At 43.3% G+C, this 18,282-nt stretch overlaps 1 protein-coding gene across 1 annotated transcript in view; it reads left to right on the forward strand.

Annotated features, from left to right (window-relative positions):
* The first annotated feature begins 2,309 nt into the window (after positions 1–2,309).
* The window catches only part of tgfbr2b (transforming growth factor beta receptor 2b), a 48,870-nt gene continuing 32,897 nt past the window's right edge, over positions 2,310–18,282 (forward strand). The window contains exons 1-3 of the mRNA XM_056285783.1: positions 2,310–2,533; positions 12,099–12,249; positions 12,742–12,932. Coding sequence (XP_056141758.1) covers positions 2,461–2,533; positions 12,099–12,249; positions 12,742–12,932 — 415 coding nt within the window. The 5' untranslated portion in view covers positions 2,310–2,460. The remainder of the gene's footprint in view (positions 2,534–12,098; positions 12,250–12,741; positions 12,933–18,282) is intronic.

An 18,282-nucleotide genomic window follows, 5' to 3' on the forward strand; every position in this document is an offset into this window, starting at 1 on the left:
CAGAAGATGGCGGACTTACCCATCGATCGCCTGAACCACCATTCACGTATATTGGGCTGATATGCTGCATAGGGAGCTGATATGCTGAAGCGTAGGGACGCGCTTCCTGAAGGAGGGGGGGTAGTGTAACGTGCACGGATAAGTAGACACGTTAGCCTTTGGCTAACGGGTCGGACCCCTTAATCGACTGGTTAACGTTGTCGCCCATGGGGCGGGAGATACGGGTTCGCGTCCCGGCCTTGGCGTTTCCCGGCTGCCCCCCTAATTCACTACAATGTTTTAGCAAACTGATGTAAACTTAACTAACTACAAACCAGCGACCATGGTCATTCATTATCAAGTTTTTTAGTTTTAAAGAGATACTGTTGTGCTATTTCTGAGCACATTTTTTTTAACACGGGTGGTTTGAATTACAACCGAATGGTAGGCGTGGTTTTATGATTTCATAGCTATTGGCTACTGAAATTCAGGGTGGTCGTGTGAGTGTGGCTGGGTGGACTAAACCGCTTGCCGTAGAAAAGTCGTCACTTCACAAAAAACGAAAAACAAAACAAAAAAAATGGCGAGCGACGAAGCCACAGACAGCAGCTTTGAGGTTGAGGATGTGGAAGTGGAAGACGATTCCTCTTTCTCAGTGGAAGTTGACTACTCGCCTCACGAATATGTTGCTCAGCCAATACAGCCGTATTCCTTCGAGCCACTCACTGGCAGCAGCCGCAGCTGTAGCCCTGGCTGTATTGGTTGAGCAAAGTGTTCGCGAGGGAAGGACCGGGGATGCAACCGAATGGTAAAGCCTAACGTTACCAAGCTAAGTTAGCTTGTTTGTCTGTCTAAAGTGACGTTACTACTGAATACATTCAAACACACAGCAAAACCCACTTCACCTCGAACTAGCAAGGAAGCGGGTGGAGTGGGGGGGCAGAAAAGGGTGCGTCCCGCTATGGACACGCCCTCTGTGCTAACGAATTCATGACGCGGCAAGTTACCACATTTTTGCCAACTGGAAATCACTTACTCGGCTGCCGATATCTCTCGTCTGGCCATAAATGTGACTTTAGGGCTTCCAATTATCTCATAGATAATAACCACACTCCTTACATCGAGTAAGTATCTCAAGTCTGTCTGCAAGTATCTCATTTCCTCAGACAGCCAAATAGCTTCTTTTAGCTAGCTGGGTATGGCGGTAATGTCAGCAGCCAGCGCCATTTTGTTAGGCTAACTTTGTCACTGTAAATCGATGTGAACCATCCCGTTAATCAAGTTAAGGCTGGAGGCCAGTATTTGTCATAGGTGTATGGCAAGGCAGGGAGAAAAATAGATCAGAAACTGACAGGTTTAATAACAGAATGTAAATTGCTCTGACATTCTGCTTAAACAGTGTTTCGATTTTACAAAATGATGCTAACGCAAGGTTTGCGGCAGGTTGCCTCCAATCTTGGTAGCCAACAATCATGGAAAGGTTTGGAAATATGAAAATAGGTTGGCAGCCTGTGTATATTTGTAAATGTAGATTAATTCCATATTAATGTAACTATTAAGGATACTTGTATTCATATTACTTTGTATCATTCTCAATCTTTAGTGGTAACACCATTACACAGGAGAGTAAACTTAGAGAAAGGTTTTATTGTCATCAGCTGTGGTTTTGTGCACTGCCAACAATATGTAGTATGACTTTGATTAGCGTTTTAGTGTTCAGAGCAGAGGGTTGTCTCACCTTGTTACATTTTATTTAGTTTGTCAAATTAGATCAATCAGATTTTGTAATCTATGCACACGCGTGCACCCACGGCAACCCTGAAACCACAGTCCCCCACGTAACAAACCCCAATTTAACCCCTGCTGCTTGATAACTTTGGGTGTGTAATGTGATACTGTATAACAAGGTAATATACCATCTGCGCGATATCAAATGCCGTTATTGATGATGTCACTCACCCTGTCTCCACTTCCGCTAACTGCTGCACCGCGTTATGTTAGTGTGCGCATTTGGGATTTCATTCATGATGAGGTGCGTTTGTGTTTGGATTCATTGAGCAAGCAGGTTTGTGTGTGGTGTCATCCTGCCCATACAGAGTTTATTGTGCCCCACCAGCAAGAGACGCAAATGGCTATGACATTACAAATGCATTGTTTTTGGTAATGCCAATAAAGCGAAATGAAGAGAGAGAGAGAGAGAGAGAGAGAGAGAGAGAGAGAGAGAGAGAGAGAGAGAGAGAGAGAGAGAGAGAGAGAGAGAGAGTGTGTCAGAGTCAAGAGTCCTGCCTCCGTCGGTATTTTTCCTGCTAGAGAGGAGAGTAGATGGGGTTTGAGTCAGCCGAGAGCAGACAGCCGAGTGCCGGGGAGGGACTGCGTTGTGGAGAGGATAAACTCTCTCAGTGAAAAGCGAACATTTTCGCCGTCTCCTTCATGTCCAACTGAATTAACGTCCGTGGAGTGAAGTTGCAAAAAAAAAAAAAAATGGAGCGGCAACGTTTCTACCTACTTTTTGCAGGAGCGCTCCCTTTTCTTGTAGTCGTGCTGGAGCCGTCGGGTAAGTCAGTTGTTTGTTTGTGTTTGTTAAATGTACGTACAACCATACCGTGGTTTATTGAGGATTGTGACCTGGCATGAACTGTTTGGTGAGTTTTCTTTTTATATAAATGGTCGGGTTTTGGTTTTCTTCTTTTAAATAGTAGTTTGTAGACTTGAGGCGCTACGGACGTTTTGCTCCAACATACTTGACGCATGACTCGAGAGAAGCAGTGTGCAACAGGTGACTCACAGCGAGGGACAGATAGACAGCCTCAACACTTTAGTGTTGGATATCTGTTTTCTCTCCTTCCTCCAACTGCACAACCGGTGACTAGAAGATATCCCTCCAGTGAGTCAATCACATCGTAACAGAGGCGCGTGTACGGATCACCGATGCCGCGTCACGTGACTACAATCGACCCCCGCTGGTATATCTACCCGAATTAAAATCCCGGTTTAAAAGTTTAAACACGTGTTCACGACATCTCGACTCTTGCGCCGTGTATCTTTGATTTGTGTAGTAAAGAGCTGTGGTTGCAGGACAACAGGTAGAGATTGTGCTTTTATTCGGGGGCCCTCGGGTTAAAAAAAGAAAAGCCTTGACGAAGTCATGTTACTCAGTTGTTAAGAAGTGGCACTTTAACAGGTTTGGCCGCTCCCACCTTTCACACACCGCAGACTCTGCACACTTCAGGCCGGGATCATTCACTTTACCACAGTGTCAACACTGGCTTTATCTTGTCACTGTCTGCATCAAGGGCCTTAGATATTATTTATTGACTTCTGCTTTCATGACCCAGTATGAAACTGGTTAATAGCAAATAGCTTGGACCACTGAAGTCATGTGTGCTGCCAACTTTTATGACCAAAACTTAACTTAGTTGTTCTTTTAAGTTCATCTGTCATGCTGTTGTCCTTGCTCGTGTCACAACGCCTTCATTAAAAAGGCTTCCTAACCTATGCTTTTCCCCCTCTTCTCGTCTCGTTTCCCATCTTCCTCTCTTATCTTTGTTCTCTTCCACACCCCCCTCTCTCTCTCTCTCTCTCTCTCTCTCTCTCTCTCTCTCTCTCTCCTCTCTCTCCTCTCTCCTCTCTCTCTCTCTCCTCTCTCTCTCTCTCTCTCTCTCTCTCTCTCTCTCTCGTTTGTTCCTTGCCCCTCCTCCCACAGTGTAGCCTATTTTGAACCTGGAAATCCCACATACCAAAGCACTGTGTGGTACTGCTGCATTGTGTGTTGTGTTGTGTCTCTCTCTCTCTCTCTCACACACACACCACACATAGGCAGATAGACAAACATGTAACCACAAACGCGTGCCCCCATTTTCCCAAACCATTATACAAATGCCCATATGTAGCACACACACACACACAAATGAGAGAGGAAGAGTTAGAGAGCAAGAGAGACAGCGGGATAGATATATAGAGAGAGAGAGAGGAGAGAGAGAGGAGAGAGAGAGAGAGAGATGAGAGAGAGAGGGAGAGAGAGGAGAGAGAGAGAGCGCGCGCGAGCGTGTGTGCGGCGCGCGGCGCGCGCGCGAGAGGAGAGAGAGAGAGAGAGAGAGAGAGAGAGAGAGAGAGAGAGAGAGAGAGACGTTCACTTTTGTGTTATTCCAGTCTTCGCCCTGACTCCTCCAGAGTTCCTCCGTCGGAAGAAGTCCGCTCACTATTCTCACACTAGCAGAGCAGCTTGACATTTGGTTATCTAAACATAACGAATGGAATCTGTTTTTTTATCAGATGGTGGTGGTGGGGGCTCTTTGTTTTCATTCAATTGATGCTGATAATCACCCCCTTAGCCGGCTGTCAGAGGATGTTTCCTGGTTCCTTCCTTTTCTGCAAACCTTTCTTATGTCAGGGAAAAGGTCAACCCTGGCCTGCATGGGCCACTGTTTTTATGTCTGAGCTAATGGATTTCCTAAGGTTTCTGACCCATGTTGAAGGTGCTAAAATGAATTAAATGAAAAAGAAGAGGATGTAGACAAATTGCAAATACTTCAGAAGTATGAATGTCATCTTATTGTGTGGTAGTGCCCGTTAGTGAGGGTAGCCACTGTACCACAAATAATCCTTGACTAAGGGGAGATTCTCTTTGGCTGACCTGTAGATAAAATAAGGAAACCATTTAAATCCATGTCTTACTGTTCACAGTTTGAACGTCTAATGTCTTAGCTATGTAAATTGGTAAAGGGCTGATTTATCACTCTAAAGCCCTCAAGCCTGTGGTGTGGTGTGTGTATGTGTGTGTGTACCAGGTTTATCTATCCTTATGGGTCCCCAAATGTCCCCATAAGATAGATGAACCTGAAAACACCTACCTTATGGGGACATTTTATGGGTCCTCATGAGGAAAATGGTCCATTTTGGGATTAGGACTTGATTTTAGGGTTAAGGTTTAGAATTAGGATTAGGTTAAGGGTAAGGGTTTAAGGTTAGGCTTGTATTTATTGATGGTCAAGGGCTAGGGAATGAATGTAGTCAATGAGGGGTCCTCACCAGTATAGGGGTGACGTGTGTGTGTGTGCAGCAGCGCGCGCACATGCGTGCGTGCGTGTTTGTGTGTGAATGATTGTGTGCGAGTGTGTTGTACCCTGGTCAGCCTCTCCAGAGACCTGAATCCTGTTGTGTTTACACTGACCTCTGTTGGGCTAAGCGTATTGGATCAGGAGGAGAAGAGAGGAGAAGAGAAGAGAAGAGAGGTCATTCGATGTAACCCCCACCTGAAGTGTCTCGGTTTTATTTTACCTTATTAGTCGACTTGTTGCTCGTGGCCAGGCCAAAGCTATCTTCTCTTGGCATGCTTGACCGAGTCCCTCTTGAGTAAGAAAAGGCGTGATGAAGGGATAGAGGGACGGAGAGACAGAGGCAAAGTTTGAGGAGGGGAGAGAGGGGGGGGTGAGAGAGGGAGGGAGAGAAAAAGAAAGGAGGCGGGAAAATTGAGCGGATTACTGGCAAGTGGGAAAGAGTAGGATTAAGAGGCAGTTAGAGGAGGGAGGATAATTTTCAGGAGTGGAGGGAGGGAGCTGAGCTTCCTGCTGGGATAGTTATGTAGCTCTGGACAGCCTTTTGTCGGTTGTCCCTCCTCATTTTTGCTGACAGAAGTAGACTGGACAGTATAATGGCCTATTCTACTTAATGAAGATTATTTGCAGAGTACTTTTGTGGTGAAGGTTGCAATGTTATCTTCCTCTTGAATAAATGAATGAATGAATTTCTATAGTGGTTTGCTTGTGCTAGGGACACAAAAGTGCTTTGCAGGGAAATGACTACATCAGCATACCAGTATAGGAATGAAACCTCAAACCTTGGCAGTGTTAGTGCCATGCTCAAAGGCACTAACACTGCTCATGCACACGGTGTTCCATCAGAGGTGATTGATAGTAATGAGCTGTCAGGCTTTTTTCGGCATTAGATATTGAGTAATAACAGCTTTACCCCGGGGAGCTTGTCTCACTAAAACATACATGCACTAGCAATCTTATGGGAGCCCATAAGAAACAGGTCCACAACCCATTTAGAAACCTGGCCTGTGATCTTGTATTCAGCCTCAATTATATGCTTGTGTGTAAGATCTGTTAAAAGAAAAATTTCCCATGAAAAGCACAGATTTGGACATTTTCTGAGCAGCGTTTCCTGTATATAAGTGATAGATGGCTTTAACGCTTCCTGTGTGTCCCTCTCCTCTGCTGTGAGATCACATCCTCAGTTTGGAAAAAGTTAATAGAAAAGAAAGTGAGTTGGGTTGACCCAATTTGACTTGAGCCAAGAAGAGAGCAAATAAAATGGGGATAAATTTGCTGATCGAGGGGAACGAGGTGTTCAGTGATCACGTGGCGCTCGTTGGAGTAGAACATGGCAGAGAGTTACGGTCCACCTCTGTTAGAACCACTATGCATCAAAAACAGCTGTACTGAGAGTATCATTTATCTGAATGCCGATGAGGTTCATGTCTTATTTCAATTGAAGTTCACAGTGCTGCTAACAGGCGCTTGACAAAATTGAAAACAATCCAACATTGCAATTTTTTTAGTTTTTTTGTAATATGCATTGCATTATTAAAGAATAAAAGGGTGTTACATAATTTCACCAGATATCTGCAGAGTTGAACTTCCAAAGCTCCATTTGCAAAGACGTTATCACCCTATGTATTTGGTTGATTGATTATTAAATCAGACTAAGTTATCTTATTTGTCATTGGTATATTGCATCTTTTGTAATGTGACTATTGCACATGTTTATATTGTGATGTCAATTCTGAGACTAAATATTATTTAGCCCTTCTCCTGATGCTTGTTTAATTTTTCAAGGTTATTCAGAAGTCTGACTGTGCCAGACAGAAGCAAGTAACAGCAGCATGAGCTGTCGACTGAAGAGGCACAGGTCAGGAGCTCTGAGAAATTGGAGCTTTGAGCTACAGTCCCATCAGGAACCACTGAGGGCACATAAACAGCTATATTACTGTAGCACATTAACATAAGCTAATGCAAACACACAGGCGCACACCTACATATGTATACACACACACATGCACACACGCGTGCCCATACTTTAAAATGCTTCCTCCTCCTCCACTTTTCCGTGTTTTCGCCCTGCTAGTCGGACACTCTGAGCTCTTGTATTTGCATGCTGAAATTCAATCAAACTCCTGCAGTGAGTAGATCTGCAGAAGAAGTCTAGATGAACACAAGTCGTAGTAAAAGAAGAGAACGTCCAAACGTTTGAGCAGCTGGAATAATGACCCACATTCCACCGCAGGCCGTTATGCACAATTACCCCTGTACTACCGACACCAGCCAGATCTGTCGCAACTGAAAACATTTTAAAGCTGTAATGTGCAACTGCATTTGGCATAGAATAATGATAAACAAACATTATACTACATAACATTATCACCCCACCTAAACGTGACCCTTTGTGTATTGTGCATGCAATTCCTCTTGTGTCGAAATTTTGCCTTCTGGTGATTTTGCAGACATTTCAGGCAGGTCATCTTTGGCCATGGACGTATGTGGCATGGATGCACCCAGCGTTGAGCTAGTTTTTTGTTATCAAGGTGAGCCTAGTAGAAGCATGAATTTGTTAAAACTGAAGGGTAGGAAGGCCAGATTTGCTATGCTTTCTCACCTCAAAAGGTTAGTAGCATGTTTAAAATTTTAAGGTCAGCGCACCCTTGTCTTATTTCATAAAGTGGACATTTAGCTTAAAATGTTTATTGATGTGCATCCAGGTAGCATAGCGGTCTAGTCCATTGCCTACCAACATGGGGATCGCCGGTTCAAATCCCCGTGTTACCTCTAGCTTGGTTGGGCGTCCCGACAGATGCAGTTGGCCGTGTCTGTGGGTGGGAAGCCAAATGTAGGTATGTGTCCTGGTCGCTGCACTAGCACCTCCTCTGGTCGGTTGGGGCTCCTGTTCAGAGTGGAGGTGGAACTGGGGAGAATAGCGTGATCCTCCCACGCGCTACATCCCCCTGGTGATACTCCTTACTGTCAGGTGAAAAGAAGTGGCTGGTGACTCCACATGTATTGGAGGAGGCATGTGGTCGTCTGCAGCCCTCTCCGGATCGGCAGAGGGGGTGGAGCAGCGACTGGGATGGCTCGGAAGAGTGGGGTAATTGGCCGGTTGCAATTGGGGAGAAAAAAAGGGGGAAAATTCCAAAAAAAACAATCTAAAACAAAATAAAGTTTATTGATACTCATTATTTTAATATTTAATACTAAGACCAGAATGAGAGAAACCCCTCCATAATCAAAACCCGTCAGTTAATCACATCTATGACCAATATATTTTTTTTAATGTGAATTCAGTATTACCCTATCACACATGACATAGTTGATTAGTTAGCACCAAGGAAAACAAACTTTGTCCCACTCTTTAAATAACCCCCCCCCCCAAAAAAAAACACTGCCTAGACTGAACTGCAATTCTACCCGTATTACTCATTCTTTTCATTTACTCTCAATGGCACGCCGAGATACTAAAGCAGCAGGTTTTATTCGTCTCGGAGGCTTGGTGTGGGTGTTAGCAACTCTGCCATTCCATGGTGTCTGCAGTACCCCAGAGGAGAGTCTATGTGAAGGAATGTCTCTTGAAAGTCAATTAACTGTGCTTCCTGTCAAATGAATAACCCAGCTTATGGGGACTGTGATCAGGTATCACGCGCACACACATGCACACACACACACACACACACACACACACACACACACACACACACACACACACACACACACACATAGGCTTTCACACAGGCCATAACACTATGTCAGGGCAGCTGAGGTCTTAAAAAGAGAAACCTGTGGAGTCTGACACCGTGAAGGAGGGTGAGGAGAGTTCATGCATGCCAGAGCTAAAACCCAACCCGGCATGGACTCCACTGTAGAGCTGAGCTCCTCCAAGATCGTGCTTTGAAAACTGGGCCATGTCAATTGATTTCATGATAGCAGCGACTGCTCTCTGTAACGGTTGTTTTGTCTGCCAACTGTTTTTCGAGCCTTTGAGGGGTGTTGTTGCAAGGGGAAAAGGAGTTTCTTTAAACCGTGGCGAAATGGCGCCCTATCATGTCCGATAACCTCTTTACTCCATCTCAACCTCAAGTCTCTAAGCTGAAACATCTGTGTGCTGTGTTTGCGGTGTGTGTGCATGTGTATGTGTGTGTGCGTGCGTGTACCTGCTCTCTCTTGGAGCAGACACACTGGAACCTGTCTGTGTCAAGTTTGTTTTTTGAAGATAGCAAGGTAGCTGTTGTCGGTGGAGTAGGTCACTTATGGTAAAAGTGCCAATAAAAGTGCCAGTTTTAGGCTGGATAAGTATGTAAGTAATTGTGGGTCAAGTCAGGGCTGGTGTGCACAGCTCACCTCTGCAGAGCCAACTAGATTTGATTTTGGTCATCAGCACAACAAAATTCTTTGGGGGTGCAGATATAGTGTGTGTGTGTGTGTGTGTGTGTGTGTGAATATATATATATATATATATGTGTGTGTGTGTGTGTGTGTGTGTATATATATATATATACACACACACGTATGTACATATGTATGTATGCATTATATATATGTGTGTGTATATATATGTGTGTGTATGTGTATATATTATATATATATATATATATATATATATATATATATATATATAGGTAGATATATATATAGGTAGATATGTGTGTGTGTATGTATATATATATATATATATAGGTAGATATAGTGGTGATGTGATACTACATTGATTCCCATAGAAAAACACGTTCTCTCCACTTGTCCCCTTCTACCAGGAGGTCAGAATGCAGACAGGGTGCTTTCCTATGCGGGGACTGGACCTCGAGCCTTCTCGTCAAAGGACAACCAATCATTACTTTATTTGGCTAGGGGTTTATAACTTTTTAGTCTGCGACCTGCATTTCATCTTGCAGACCCAGCCCATTAAAGAAAGAAAAAATAAAAATAAAAAACAGCACCTTCTGACACATGAGGATCCATCAGGAAAAAACCTGCCGTATTTCAGGTCCCAACCCACAGTGTAGCTTAAGAAAGGCTGGTATTTGTTAATGTGTGCATATACCATAGACTAAAAGCAGATGGTATTTATAACCAAGTTCATTTCAATGTGTGTGGCACAGCCTCTTCCAGTCTACCAAAAGTGATGGACGATGTGTCAGGGAGACAGGTCCAAACAAGTCAGGGAGCACAGCAGACTAGAGCCAGCCTGAGGAGAATGACATGGATAAGATTTTACTGATTACGTTGGTATCCATGCAGGAATCACGCAACCTTCAGCATACCCTCAAGCCAACTGGCCTGCAGAACCAGCCACCACAGGAGTCCCACTGTGTACCGGTGTGCTGCGATATCCATCGCTCTGTCCATCCATGAATGAACTTTATATTTATTAAGAGATGCCATGTCACAAATAACAGCTGCTGATATTTATATAGTATAATTTGAATGGTTTTAGGTTTAAAGCTGTAACCTATATTGATCCATAAACATTCTACATGGTTTGTCGAGTTTAAAATGTTAACACAGGGTGTGTAATGAAAATGGTAAGAGATAATTTACAAAGCTCAATTTCACTTAGCCGAGTCAGGCGTGTCTCTTAACTCTGTGAGTCTCAGTTGTTGTTAGATTTTCAGATATATATTGATTTGAAAGCACACTTCTGAGAGTTGTCAATTCATCCTTCCTATGTCAGAGAAACATTAACACTTAGTTATTCATGTTTCGGCTGTGTTTTCATATTCTGTATTTGACTAGCATCAGACTATTTATAACAGGTGGCGGGGCAAAAGGAGATCTTATTTTCTGTTTGACCCAGGCAACAAAATATCTCATTTCAGAGGATGAATGAAAGAACAAATGGAAGACTTATTGCTCCTTTCAGGAAATCCCTCTTACAGTCATTAAGCAGGCATTAAGACACCTCTGCGAACTTTTTCTTGTTATGGTTTTGAGGTAGTTGAATATTTAAACCTGGCACAGGCCCCCTATGGATTCAGCTGGAGCAGTGTGTGAAGCTGATCCTGTGTGGTTTTGACCCGGCTCTGCATGGTTACATGGACTACTCTCATCTGATACATTACAGTTGGTTAATCCAGGCATGTTGTGCAGGCATAGGTTTTCACCTGGCTGTGGGTGCTATCCTTAAATATCACTTGCTCTTCACAGGAAAGCTACATTGTATACTGGAGATGTTAAGGGATCAGTGTTTTGACTATCATGAGAAGAAACGATAGTCAAATGAGAAGGGATTTTTTTTTTGCACATAAAATCATCCAGTTGCAGCTGTTCATGACACTGACCAAATGAATCAAGGTGGCTAATGTTTCAACGTAATTTGCCTTGTTTGTGTGAAACTAGTTATGTAGCTTAGACTATTTAACATGGCAAAATTAGGGGCATCCGGGTAGCGTGGTGGTCTATTCCATTGCCTACCAACATGGGGATCACCGGTTTGAATCCCTGTGTTACCTCCGTCCTGGTTGGGCATCCCTACAGACACAATTGGCCGTGTCTGCGGGTGGGAAGCCAGAGGTGGGTATGTGTCCTGGTTGCTGCATTAGCACCTCCTCTGGTCGGTCGGGGCGCCTGTTCATGGGGGAGGGGGAGCTGGGGGGAATCGCGTGATCCTCCCAGTCATTACGTCCCCCTGGTGAAACTCCTCACTGTCAGGTGAAAAGAAGGTGCTGGTGACTCCACATGTATTGGAGGAGGCATGTGGTCGTCTGCAGCCCTCCCCAGATTGACAGAGGGGGTGGAGCAGCGACTGGTACTTCTCGGAAGAGTGGAGTAATTGGCCAGGTTCAACTGGGGAGAAAAAGGGGGCAAAAAACCCCCCAAAACATGCCAAATGTATGCTTCTGTTTCTTGGTCTCTATCTATAAACATATAAACCATAGAGCTGTCAAATGTAATAAATGTTTTCCTGTCCGCAAGGTTTACTAGATCAACATGCTTGACAGTAATTAACGTTACTGTTTCACTCAAATATTTTAATTTTGTGTGGGATGCACAAATTGGAACTAGGTTAAAACACGTTTTAAAACTTTTTTAAACGTGCAGTATTAAACCTGTTTCTCTGTTTTCTCCTCTCAGCTGGTATGTTCCATTCACCCATCCGCATGCATCAGCTGTGTAAGTTCTGTGACCTGGAGCGATCCGACTGCAATGGTACCGGCACCTGTACCTCCAACTGCACTATCACGTCTACCTGTTTGAAGGACCAGGAGGTCTGTGTGGCTATCTGGTATGTACTTAATAGACCGAATGCTCGGTTTCTCTCTTTCTGTGCTGTGTGTGTGTGTGGGTGTGTGGGTGTGTGTGTGTGGGTGTGGTTTTAAACTTGCATGTGCTGTCAACAACATGGCTGGGGCTACATATGTAGAAGTCACTGTATCTCTCTGCTTAACTGTCTCCATCCATCTGTCTGTGTTGATGTCTCTGTCTGTCCTTGTTTGCAACACTCTCACTTTCTATCTTTGCCTTTTCAGTCTATCTCTGTCTGTGGCTTCCTCTCTGTTTCTCCCTCTCTATGTTTACTTTTACACTTCCATTGATGGGCTTCACTTGTCAAGTCAATTTTATTTGTATAGCCCAATATTACAAATTACAAATTTGCCTCAGGGGCTTTACAACAACACAACATCCTGTTTCTGGAGTGTGTTTGTTAAACTCTTTTCTGCATAGTTCTTTGTCTGTTCATCTCCCTCTCCTTCTCCTTCTCCTTCTCCTTCTCCAGGAGGAGGAATGAGACCCACTTCTCAGTGGAGACCCTGTGCTATGACCCCTCCAAGCCACTCTATGGCATTCTTTTGGATGACTACAACAGCTCCACCTGTGTAATGAGGGAGAAAAACATAACAGGGGGACCAGCTTACCTCTGTTCCTGTATGGATGAGGAGTGTAACGACAACCTGTACTTCTCCCCCTGTGAGTGCATTAAGTCATAACAATGACCTTATATAAATGTGCTTGATGGTAAGGACTGGTTTGGAAGGAAAAGGGACATATATACATGAGATATATATGACTTGTAATTTGTACAAAGCAAGGTAAATCGTGGCCCAGTGGTTAGCGCTGTCGCCTCACAGCAAGAAGGTCCTCTGTTTGAATGCTGGGGTTTTCCAACCTTGGGGGTCGTCCCGGGTTGTTTTCTGTGTGGCGTTTGCATGTTCTCCCCGTGTTTGTGGTGGGTTTCCCCCTGGTGCTCCGGTTTCCTCCCACCATCAAAAGAAACATGCATGTTAGGGTTAATACTCCTGTCTGTGCTCCTGACCAAGGCAATGGAAAGAAGAACTGGAGCTGGTCCCCGGGCACAGCATGATGACGGCGGCCCACTGCTCCTAGCTGCACAGATCACAGCTAGAATGGGTTAATTTACAGTAAATGAATTTCCCCAAGGGGATTAATAAAGGAAATGTAAATTAAGCTCAGTCATATTAAAGTGTACACATAACTGAACCAAGAATAGTTGACAATAGTAATTGCCATTGTCATTGTCAGGTGTCATTCAGTGAGAGCTCTATTTTAGGGTCATGGCACCATATTCATACTGAACCCATTAGTTCTTATTCTGTGTGGTGAGAACACTTTTGCACTTGTCCAGGCTGAAGTTAACCCATATTCGCTACAACGGTGGCCAAGTGGTTAGCACTGTTAACTCTAAGCAAGAAGGTCCTGTGTTCAAACCCCAGGCCGTCCCAGGTCCTTGCCATGTGGAGTTTGCATGTTCTCCCCATGTCTGCGTGGGGTTCCTCCAGGTGCTCCGGTTTCCTCCAACCATAAAAAAAAAAGGCATGCATGTTAGGGTTAATACTCCTATCTGTGCCCCTGAGCAACGCAATGGAAAGAAGAACTGGAGTTAGTCCCCAGGCACTGCAGCTGCCCACTTCTCCTATGCAATAGGATGAGTTAAATGCAGAGAACACATTCATTGTAAGAATACAATTCATTGTCAGAGTAAAATGTCAAATAAAGTGGCTTTCTTTCAACTAGAGACATTTTCAGTTTCAGCACCAGATCATCTAATCATAAAGCAGATTTTCCATTAGTTTAGTTATGCAGGGTAACATAAACAGCCCTTCATTTGCATAACAGGGACATCCAGCTAGCGCACTTCCTCTAACTCTGTATACAGAGGAGGCCCTTTTCAGTAATCATCTCTAATCAGTCCTCTATCTCTGCTACTGTCTCTCATCAAATCTTTCTTCAACTTGGCCTTCCTTTTACACCTCACCCACTTTTGTCCACCCCCTCACCCAGCCACATAAAGGGGAAGTTCATGCGTATCTTGGAATAGGAAAGCTGCTCACTTGGGTTTTCATGCCCGCTGTCATGTGAGTTGATTGGTGTGTGCAGCATTATCGTAAACAAAGTTGTGAGAGTGATGTGCATAGTAGACATTAGTATCACTATGGAAATCTGCAATGCTGTAGTACACATTCAGATGGAATATTGTAGGTCCATGCCAATTAGGTTCTGACCCAAAATTTACTTCAATTTATTTCACAGTCCTAAGAAGAAATGTTAGGTTTTTTTCTCGCTCTCGTGATTGTGTGTGTGTGTGTGTGTGGGGGGGGGGATTACACACAAATTCATCTTTGTGTGTATGCCCACACAAATGCTCGTGTATTACAGTTGCGTACGTGCACATTAAGTGTGTGTATGTCTGTGTTTGTATAGGACAGCGTGCGGCTGCGCTGGAAAGCTCAGACATGTGGTTTCCTGTCTGTGTTTGACTCAAATCAGAAACATCTCCAGCACATGGTGAACAGGCCAAAAGGACACACAGCACCTCTAGATGACAATGTAGTATACTTGTGTGTTGATGTAGAGATTGGTAAAATTCTTCTTCTTCTTCCTGTAATCTACAACTCAAGAAAGAGGAGTTTTGAAACATGGATTCCATTAACCTTCATTAGTCCTTTTTTAATCATAGTCGTTTTTCAATATGCATTATCACAGACCAGGGTCTCAACACACCTCTCATTCAACTAAAAGGACAAAAAAGGTTGACATGGTTGGTCTTTAAGTCTACATGCCTCTATCCTGCATACACTGCTCTAGTATACTGTGTGCTCCTTCACCCTGCTCTATGCTACAGGGCTTCAGTACTGTTCACTATAATGATGTGACTACTGCACACTGCTCTAGTCTGCATGCACAGAATAGCACCCTGATGAATAACTGTACGAAGACAAAAAAAAAATCTCTGAAGACAGAACACTTTTAAAATATGCTTGGGAAAAAAGCAGATCATAATACCTGTTAGAGTTCACAAGCTCAGAAACAGATGTGTAGCTAACCCTCTGTCAGGCATCTATCTATCTGTCTATCATCTATCTGTCTGTCTGTCTGTCTGTCTGTCTGTCTCTCGCTCTCTCTCTCTCCCTCTCTCTATCTATCTATCTATCTCACACATACAAACAAGGGTTTTGGTCCCTTCCTCCCATTGAGGATAGATGTAGCAGGAAGTCCATGTTTGCTCTTTGGACGATGGCCATTCCTTACTTCTCCACAAATGCCTTTCATTGTTGTCCCCTTAGAATTGCATTCCTATGACGTACTTACAGTACCATCCAGACATGGATTTGTTGCATCAGTCACACTTATGCCTAGTTAACACTACACGATTGTAGCCCCAATTTTCCACTCCCCGACAGTTTTTTGAGCTCCCAGACAAAAGCACCAGATCAGAGGCAAATCAGCGTTGGCTTGTCGCTTGCAAATCGGCGCTCGAGTGCTATGTGTGAACTAGTCAAAGACGCGAGCCAAGAGGCTCGCCGAATGTAGATCTGTTGGGGAGCCCAAATCCTGTAGTGTGAAATGTGTTGTGACCCGGTAATGATTGGCAATGAGGGCGGTGATGAGCTGCAGCCAATGATCAGAATGAAAGCCAGCAAAAAGCTGTGCTTAATTAGTTTTGTTTAATTTTTTTATATAGGTGGATTGTTGTAGATTGTTTTTTTTCCATTGTAGTGAATGTTTATTTTAGTAATGTTTACTATTACCTTTTCAGTAAATGTTTGCAACAAATTTTACAAAAAGTAGTCTATCCCTAGCATGCAATTTAAACAATTACAATACAAAGTATATCCAACTTTTTTAAACTGTATCCTGAAATTATACAAGACATCCTGTTCATTGAATATATTGTATTGAATCAATAACAGAACCGCACTAATAGTAATAATCTATATTTGTACAGCACTTTTCAAAACACAAAGTTGAGATGAAATTAAAAATGCATTTTTAACCCTTTTATATCACATCCTCAGTCATATTGTGCACCTGAAATCAGTATCTTTGTATTTTTATGTCAAAATCCAATCATGTTTTCTTCCTGTAAAACAAAACATGACGCATGCATACGTACGCTCGAACCAACCAGTTTCAACCAATAATATCATGACATCCACCCATCAATCAATTGTCATCTTTTAGATTCATTAGTTAGCTAGCTAGCAACACACCTACTTTTCAATGTTCAAATCAAATTCCTCTCAACGTTATGTCCTGCCTGTCTATCACGTTTCAGTCGGAAATATGTCGTGGTACGCAAATCAGATACTCTCGAAATGCCGTTTCAGCTGGACTTTAAAAGGCAATGCAGTACAAAACGTAAAAAAAACAAAAAAAATGCATAGAATGCATCTCTGCAGAACAGACAATCCTGGCTGTCCATACATCCCAATCCATTCTTTCACCCATTTTCTTTTATTTTGCTTGTTTTATTGCTGCAAATCCGCGCACAAATGACTTGGAGTGCCTGTTTTCGGTTTCCAGGCAGAACTCATCGGGGATTCCTGCTGGTGAAAGATCTTGTAGTGCGAGACCCCCTGTTGGCACTCAGTCATGTAGTGTAAAAACCACGACTTCAAGATTCCGTATTACCAGACAGCAAGTTGTGTAATGTGAACAGTACAGCAATCTGACGACTTTAAAAGTCGTGTAGTGTGAACTTGGCATTAAGGTTTTTGTTTTGGTTTGTTTCGTGTCTTCTTGGTTATGGGTGAGCATGTGTACAGGGGTTGGTGTGCCATACTTTAATCAAGGTCAGTCGGTCAGTACATGCGAATGGGCCTTTTGATAGCAGGTCTTCAACCAGGTGGAACAGAGCTTACCATTCCAGTGAAAAGCGGTTCAGCTATCTGTAACAGATGTCAGTAAATCAGATAAGGAACCACTTGCAGGGCTTTTTCAACATTTCACTGTTGCGGGATAACATAAACTAGACCGGAGTGGCTGTTTATCATAGCCTCACACAGTGAGATGCCAATCTTTAACCAGTGTATAGATGTAGCCATCAGAAAGACCCAAGTATTTACACACTTCGCTGTTGCTGAACTGTGAAAATCTTAGGTCCTTACGCCATATGCTTTTAAAGTTAATTTCTGTGCCTTATCCTAGAATCACATCAATGGAAATGAATGGAAGAATTACCTGGAACAGAGGCCAGGAGTGGGTCTCAAACTCACAGCAGTAAATGCAAGTGAAAATGCACAAGGTGACTTAACACATTGAAGTCCAAAGTGTGCACCCTGGCTCACTCCTCTTGTTGTTAATTAAAGCAGCCGCTGGGCTCTGATTTTTTGTGAACAAACTCCGAGTATGCCTTTATTTAGAATGTGGCTCCCTTCCGGTCATTATGATGTTGGCAACGTGAAAACCTACCGTAGATTATCACATACTCTGAGACAGCGAGCCAGACTTCTGCAACTCACCAGTTGTTTTTAATAAAGAACCATGAAAATAATGTAGACACATCCTGGCAGATGGTGTCAATTATGGCACACACATGCACACACACGCGCGCACACACACACACACACACACACACACACTAGTGCTGGGATGACAGGAAAATTTCATGTCATGATTAGCCCGGCTAAAATAATTGTGATTAACGATATTATCCCGATAATCATAAAAATATGCTTAAAACTCTTAAAATGGCACTAAAACATATTGGAATAACCTTCCTTGACATTTTGTTAAAAAGCAAATATTTTTATTGCAGCACAGCTAGGACACTTTTTTTTTTTAATATCCTTTTTAGTGAAAAACAAACAAGGACAGCTTTAGGCCTTGACCACATGTATATAGATATTTTTCTAAATCAATATCCCCCCCCCAATTTAAAAAAAAATCTCTGTTTTAGTAACCTAAACCGGCATTCACATGTGAATGAAAGGCCAAAACATGGAGGAAAATGTACGTTTTATCCATACTAGTGTGGACAAGGCATCAGACTCTCGCCAAAACCCAGCAGGTGATCACC

This window comes from Lampris incognitus, chromosome 9, assembly GCF_029633865.1.
Source record: "Lampris incognitus isolate fLamInc1 chromosome 9, fLamInc1.hap2, whole genome shotgun sequence".
In the NCBI taxonomy this organism is placed as follows: Eukaryota; Metazoa; Chordata; class Actinopteri; order Lampriformes; family Lampridae; genus Lampris; species Lampris incognitus.